General features: G+C 48.5%; 1 protein-coding gene across 1 annotated transcript; it reads left to right on the forward strand.

Annotated features, from left to right (window-relative positions):
* Window positions 1-1,433: 1,433 nt before the first annotated feature.
* Window positions 1,434-5,765, forward strand: LOC311362976 (transmembrane protein 53-like). The gene is made up of 3 exons (XM_084482888.1): window positions 1,434-1,573; window positions 1,942-2,516; window positions 3,966-5,765. The coding sequence occupies exons 1-3, from the start codon at window positions 1,545-1,547 to the stop codon at window positions 4,328-4,330; spliced, it is 969 nt and encodes a 322-aa protein (XP_084339014.1). The 5' UTR covers window positions 1,434-1,544; the 3' UTR covers window positions 4,331-5,765.
* Window positions 5,766-7,510: the final 1,745 nt, after the last annotated feature.

Consider the following 7,510-nt stretch of genomic DNA (forward strand, 5'->3'; position numbering starts at 1 on the left):
CATGTTTTAAAATTATTTCATAATACCAAACTTATAGAATATTGGAGATATAATATCTATGTACAGTTTATTACAGAAGAGAGTGTGGTTAGAGGGAGAGTGGGAGACAGATAGAGAGACGGAGAGAGAGAGAGAGAGAGAGAGAGAGAGAGAGAGAGAGAGAGAGAGAGAGAAAGGCAGGAAGCTGTGATGGAATTTCCATACGCTAATGTAGGCGAACCCCCCTTGTGCTGAGAGAATAGAGAGGACACATTCTCTCTCTCTCTCTCTCTCTCTCCCCCCCCCTCTCTCTCTGCCCCTCCCCCTTCCTTTGCTTTGACAATAGCGGCTCTTGGAAAACAATGAGGAAAGGGAAAGGCCAAGAATATGCACCAAACACTGTGTGTGTGTGTGTGTGTGTGTGTGTGTGTGTGTGTGTGTGCGTGCGTGTGCTAGGTAGGGGGTGGTCTTGGACTGTGAGAATGTAGGATGCAATTGGGGGTGGGATGGAGGTCGGGGTTGAGAGAGGCCAGTGTTTGAAGTTGTTTTGTGAAGTAGAGTATAAACGAAGAACAGGGAAGGGGAGAATAAGGTGAGGGGGTGGGATTAGAGAGAGAGAGAGAGAGAGAGAGAGAGAAGCCGGGTAGTGAGAGAGCGAGACAGAAAGAGTGAGAGTGAGAGAGAGAGAGAGAGAGAGAGAGAGAGAGAGAGAGAGAGAGAGAGAGAGAGAGAGAGAGAGAGAGAGAGAGAGAGAGAGAGAGAGAGAGAGAGAGAGAGAGAGAGAGAGAGCCAAGGTGACCCAGTACCAGAGCGTACCAGACGGGGCATGTATGAGCTATATATATATGAACTTGTTATGATCTGAAAATGTCTAAGGCTATCCAAGGCTAAGCTGTAGATTTGAAGTCAGCCAATAGCTGATATTTATCTATCCGACGTAGGCTACAGTTCTGAGTATGGAAGAAATGTCGTCATTTAAATTTCAGTCACGAATCGTTACTACCGTTTGACTCACTCAATTGCACAAAAGTGACTTCTTACTTGTAGGCCCCATTGTCTTTCTATTGACGTATGGCAATTCTGTGGTAACTCTGTATCGCCATCTGGTGGCGAAACCCGTTGTTACAGCTACAAATTGACTGTAGATCCAATCAATTATGTTGAAACTCTATGAAGGACATGGGCGTTTTGGTCCGATCTTAACCGTTCCGTATAAAATTGCAAATAAAAAAGCCGAGAAAAACAGATCCCCGTATCCCGGGAATTTCATTTTCCACCACGTCCTCATTTGAACCCTGCCAGGCGTGATGACAGCTCCGCGACACTTTGATCCCATTCACGGCAGGAGGCGGAATTCGCCGGTGCATTGGTCCGCATCATCGCGCATAGGCACTGGCATCCCCCTCTGCAGGATTGCTGGCCAGGCTTTCACTGGTTCTATAACAGTACAGCGATCGGTCAGCCGTACCCCGGTTGAAGCCATGAGTGTTGACCTAGATTCAATGTAATCCATCTCCGAGAATAAGTATCATATCGGCGCTGGACAAGCCGCACGGGTCGCGACTATGGGGAATATGCAGCAGTGCCTCAGAAGGTAAGGGACCCAATGAAGACCTGCCACACATTGACGTGGCTTAATATGCATAGAACCGTTTGTTTAACAATTATTTATCGAATGCTTCCAATATTTTCATTGTAGACCTACATATTAATTTTCATGTCTGTTTAGTAGGCTCGCTTGTTTCAGGGAGACAGTATTCGAAGTAGTTTAGTAGGCTATGGTTTCCACTGCTAGTCCACTGTATCATATAATCCTGACAGTACAATAATGCATTACATGTTAACAACTAGGTTGTATACATAAAATAATAACCATGAACAAACCGCAGAACAGAGTTATTGGTCAGCGTATCAGCCAATCATCTGACGTGTGTGTGTGTGTGTGTGTGTGTCTGTTCTCAGCCTCTTCATGTCAGAACCTGTCGATGTGAAGGCGTCACACAAAACCAGCGAGGACCCGGCCGGCCTCCTCACCCACAAGATCAGCAGCACCGTAACGTACCACTACCACCAGGACCCCCACACGCCCCCGCCCCCGGGCCCGTCCCGGTCCGACACGGGGGGGGGTGATCCCCCACCGTCCCCTCCGCCGGCCCCCACCTCCCCCTCACCGGCCCCTCGCCCCCTGGTCCTCCTCCTCCCCTGGCTGGGCGCCAGACCAGAGGCTCTGGCCAAGTACCGGGCGCTGTACCTGGGCCGGGGCATGGACGTGCTGACGGTGGAGAGCAGCGTGTGGCTCTTCCTGTGGCCGCGCTGGGGGCTGGCGTACGGGCGCGACGTGCTGCGGCTGCTGGAGCGGCCCTGGCTGCAGCCGCGCCCCCTGCTGGTCCACGCCTGCTCCATCGGCGGATACACCTTCTCCATGATGCTCAGCCACCTGGCCCAGGGCCCCGAGCGGTACGCCCGCCTCGCCGCCAGGGTCCGGGGGCACGTCTACGACAGCATGGTGGCGGGCAGCCTGGAGCACATGGCCACGGGTGAGGAGGAGGGCCGACCGACCAATGAGGGGGGGGGGGGGGCGGGGCGGGCTCTGGGTGGGCGGGCTCTGGGTACTTTGGGGTTTGATACGCGCGTTGAGCCGCTGAGACTTTAATGCCCCGTCCGAGCCACCCTTGGGTGAGAACAAAACGTCCCCATTGGGGTAATCCCTCTGGCTGGGTTGCTCAGTCTGGAGAAATGTTCAACCGTGTCAACTGGGGGTCAAATCGACCAAACGGGAACAAAGCAAGGTTAGAGCGGGGACTAGTGTCTCTTATCAGAGCACTGATACATACTGATGGTATCACCCTAAACAAGCAACGTCAGCCAAAGGTTATGGCAGGCGGGATATTTGTTTAGCCAACTCTGTTCTGTCTTGCAGTAAGTATCAGATGAACTGACTTTTATGCATCATTATAAAGGAGTGATCTTGATCAAAATGAAAATAAGATACTACTGTGGCCAGAGCAGCTGGAATGCCTGGAGGCACAACCAGAACATCACGTGTGATCTCTCCTGGCGGGGAGGTCAGCTGCTGTATTGTGAAGTTTCAAGCCAACATGTGTCACAGTGACTTGCTTAATACAGAGTCCAAAATAAATGAAGATATTAAATGTTCTCCTCTGGCTGAAGAATATTAATCTTGGATACAAAACCAGTCACATCATTCTAATCCAGCTTCAACATAGTAGCAGGAAAGAGGTTGAATTTGTAAATTAAGCCTTAAATTGGGGTCTACAGTTAGAGACTGTAGAGACTTACTATGATCAAGGTCAATACAAATAGAGTATCACAGGTTGTTATGTCCTCTTCTCTGTATCCTCTCTTGGTTCTAAATGTGCTCATGGTTCAGCCTGGCTCTCACTTTGAAGGTTAGCATTATAAAATTGTAGCTTTGTCTTTCATATCACTCAGAGTGATATCTGAGTGTCAGACTGAAGTAGCCTTGAACTCAAACCGTGTTACTGCTGACCTTTCTCTCCCTCTCAAATTCAAGGTTTGAGATTTTCAAAATGCAGACTTTTTTTAATAACATTTTTTATAATTTTTTTAAACATTTTTATTGTTATAACAACAATCACTCCTTCACCCTCTCTTTCTTCGGTCTTGGGCCTCTCTCTCTCCCTCCCTCTCTCACTCTCTCCCTCTTCGGTCTTGGGCCTCTCTCTCTCTCTCCCTCCATACCTCTCCCCATCTCCCTCCCTCTCTCTCCCTCGGGCCTCTGTCTCTCTTTCCCTCCCTCTCCTTCTCTCCCTCTCTCCTTCTCTCCCTCCCTCCCTCCCTCTCCCTCTTCCTTTCGGGCCTCTGTCTCCCTCCCTCTCTCCCTCCCTCCCTTCCTCTCCCTCTCCCTGGCCTCCCCCTCTCCCCCTCTCTCCCCCTCTCCCTCCCTCTCCCTCCCCCTCTCTCTCTCCTTCTCCCCCTCTCTCCCCCTCTCCCCCCCTCCCCAGGCCTGGGTAAGACTCTGTTTCCCCGTCTGGAGGTCCTGGTGAGGAACGCCGCCCTGTTCTTCTTCTGGCTCTTCCGGAGCCACACGGCCGACTTCTACGACAGCGGCGTGCACGTGTTCCGCAACAACCCTGTGCACGCGCCGGCGCTCTTCTTCTTCTGCGACAACGACGTCATGTGTGACCCGGTCGCCATGGAGACGGTGATAGAGCTCTGGAGGGGGCGGGGCGTGGCGGTGGACCGCCGCCGCTGGGCCACCTCCGTGCACGCCGCCCACCTGCGGTGCCACCGCGAGGAGTACCTCGCCGCGCTGGACGCCTTCCTCAGCTCGCTGCCGACAGCACTGGGGGAGGCCCGCGAACTCTGACCTCTGACCTCTGACCTCTCTGGCCGCGTGTGCTAGTGGACTGTGTAGTGGCGGACTGTGGTCAGACACGATCGACGCACAAACACAGGGAACGCCGGAAGTCAAATGCTGTGTGATCAGTCGAAGGGGGTCGGCTTAGCTCAGGAGGTAGTGCAGGTTGGCTGGTAACTGGAAGGTTGCTAGTTCGATCCCCGGCTCCTCCTAGCTGAGACAGGGTTAGACACCTCTCCCTAATTTCTTCAGATGAGCTGGCTGTCACCTTGCATGCTTAACGCTGTGAATGTGTGCATTAAACCTTGTATGTCGCTTTGGGTAAAAGCGTCTGCTAAATGCCCTCAATGAAGAACGGGAAGTTTTGGTATGCTGTCTCAATCAACATGGCGTCTGTATCCGCTCCCATGGAGTAACCACGTGCATTCGGATCGATACATGAACAATGCAAACTAAAAAGTTATGCAAACACAGACCTTCAGTTGCTAGGTTCTCTGTCCCTTGTTTGAGGCTTGCTGTTTAATTTTAAGTTTGTATCCGTTATGCAAAGTATAAACCACTGAAGTTTCAACTATTTATTTGTATTGTATTTAACATAGATCATTTTAATTTAATATTTATATGCAAACCCAGGCAGTACAATTTCCATCAGTGGCCAGTGTTGCGTTATGGTATTTAACTTACTTATTTTTCAGTGCATGACAAAGGGTCTTTTGAGTGGAACTTTTAAGTTTGTGTGTTTGGTAACACTTTACAATAAGGGTACATTATAAGTATGAAGTAAAATTACTTAATGCAGTTATAAACCTATTCCAACGGGTCAAACTCATCAACTGTCATTTAGTCATGATATAGTAATATGTATGTCTGCTTAGTTTGCACTGAGAAAAATAGAAATTGCATACTTTTTGCTACAGTTTCTGCGTGAATATGGGGCAAAACACATCAAATTGTTTTAATTCCTTGACAAAGTTGCACATCCACAAATCAGTTTGTGAATTCATGCAATGAGAGTTGCATACCAGTAGAATACTTTCTCACAAATAAAAAAATATTTTGCTTGAATCTACAGAAGAGGATTAGTTTATTGTTGTTTGTTGTTTATTGTTGTTCTTTCAATCTGATCGGTTGCAAAAGATATATATTTTTTCGAGCAAAATGCTAAACCTACGGGCATGTTTTGAACATACGTCATTCAGATGACGTATGATGAAGATGAAGTCTTTTTTTTTCGACCAGTGATTATACTGCCTTATTCTACTTTGTTTAAGAATGCTTGATTTTGATTGGCTGGGAGGAGGGCATTAACCTGGCAGGTTGCCCGCTGACTTGTCGGTTGTAGGCTACTTGCTGCTGACTGAGTGAGCACAGCGTCAAATAGTAGATCAATACGCTAGTATATTTTTCTATCACAGAAATGTCAAACATGAGGTCCATTGTAAAAATAAACCTTGTTTAAAAAAGTTTCTAAAATGTGTCAGAAATCTATCAGAGGGTCAGTTTATACATTTAATAAGCATGCAATACGAATAAGAAAAAGCATATTATTAAAGTATTTGAATTGTTTTATTATGTTGGCAAGCAAGGATAGAATAAACGGGATAATCACCGAGAGGCAGGGCAATAAACAGTTTGATATTCCCGGCTCGTGGAAGGTTACCGCCCGAGACGAAGTCGTCCACGAGCCGGGCATATCAAACTGTTTATTGCCCTGCCTCTCGGTGATTATCCCTTACCTAATGGAGGGGGTTCTGTGATCGCGGACTTAGGTCTGTATTGGGTCAGAAAGCCCCACTGATCAATGTTTTCTGATAAATTTGCAGCCCTGGACCGAGGCAAACAAATCCTAAAAATAAGAATTCCAGAAAAAGGAAATATGATATCAAAATCAACATGCATGTCTATTGCTCACTTCTCCGACCAGCAAAGCGGCTGGAAGTGTTGCCTTAAAGTGTCAGTGTGCAGACTGAACCTCCTCATGTCCCTGGGCAGCGGTCAGCAGGTGCTCAGCTTGTCCGTGTTGATCAGTAACTCGTCCAGGTACACCTGGACCTTCATCAGACTCACGTAGACGTGGCTTTCTGAGAAGCCGCTGTACGCCCGCCCCTCTCCGGTCCGGGCGTGGTGGTCCGCGGCGGGGAGGCAGTTCAGGGTCTCGGCCAGGAAGCGCACGTAGCCGTTCAGGCAGGAGACGTCGGCCTCGATCTGGCCCTGGGGCCCCGATGCGGGTTCCTGGAGCTGGGCCTCCAGCAGGGAGAGGTCCTGGCTGATGCTGTTGAGGCCCCTGATGGACGGGGGGCCCACGGTGATCAGGGGGCTGGCCGGCAGCTGAAAGGGGGACGCATATCCACGTTTGTTATCGTTTCTTTTGATTGTGTTTCATTTTTTGGATTGTTTTGCAGCATAATGTGTTTGCTTTTTAAAATTGAAAGGTGACACCAACTACAGAACTCTACACACACACACACACACACACACACACACACACACACACACACACACACACACACACACACACACACACACACACACACACACACACACACACACACACACACACACACACGAACACAGCAGAATACACACACCCACACAGCAGAATACACACTTTACAACAAACATATACCAACACAGTTTTTCACCTGTAATTGCTTTCATGTTTTTTTTCCAAATAAGTTCTTATTTGATTGCAAATTTGTCATTATAGCCGTGTAAATATTTATTTTATTTTGTTTTGTTTTGATATTTTTATTCCAGAGGGGTATTCCATCAACCATGCTAAGCGCAAATCCGGGTTTATTTCGCTTAGCCGGGCTTCTTTCAGCAAATCTTTCAGGAATCTCCGCTAAGTAACCATGGCAATTTATCCGCCCAAACTAACCTGGGGGGTATTCCATCAAAGTCGCTAACGAAAGCGGCGATTAGTTGATTAAGCCTGGTTAGAACTAGCGCCAACTTCCACTTGAGGCTAAAGCCGTTCCATCAACGCAGTCCAGCCGCGCATTGCTCAGGTTAGTTCAAACCAGGCTCACGTTATCGTGGATTACGCGCGTTCACGAGATATGTAACCAGCCCAGAACCGTGATTGTCGAATCATGGATCAAATGTCCGAAAAGGACCGAGCGGGATCTTTTCCAGCGGCGAACAGAAGCTGCTTGTGGAGGTCTATGAGGAGTACACGCATATAAT

The sequence above is a fragment of the Micromesistius poutassou genome, assembly GCF_964030765.1.
Source record: "Micromesistius poutassou genome assembly, chromosome: 18".
In the NCBI taxonomy this organism is placed as follows: Eukaryota; Metazoa; Chordata; class Actinopteri; order Gadiformes; family Gadidae; genus Micromesistius; species Micromesistius poutassou.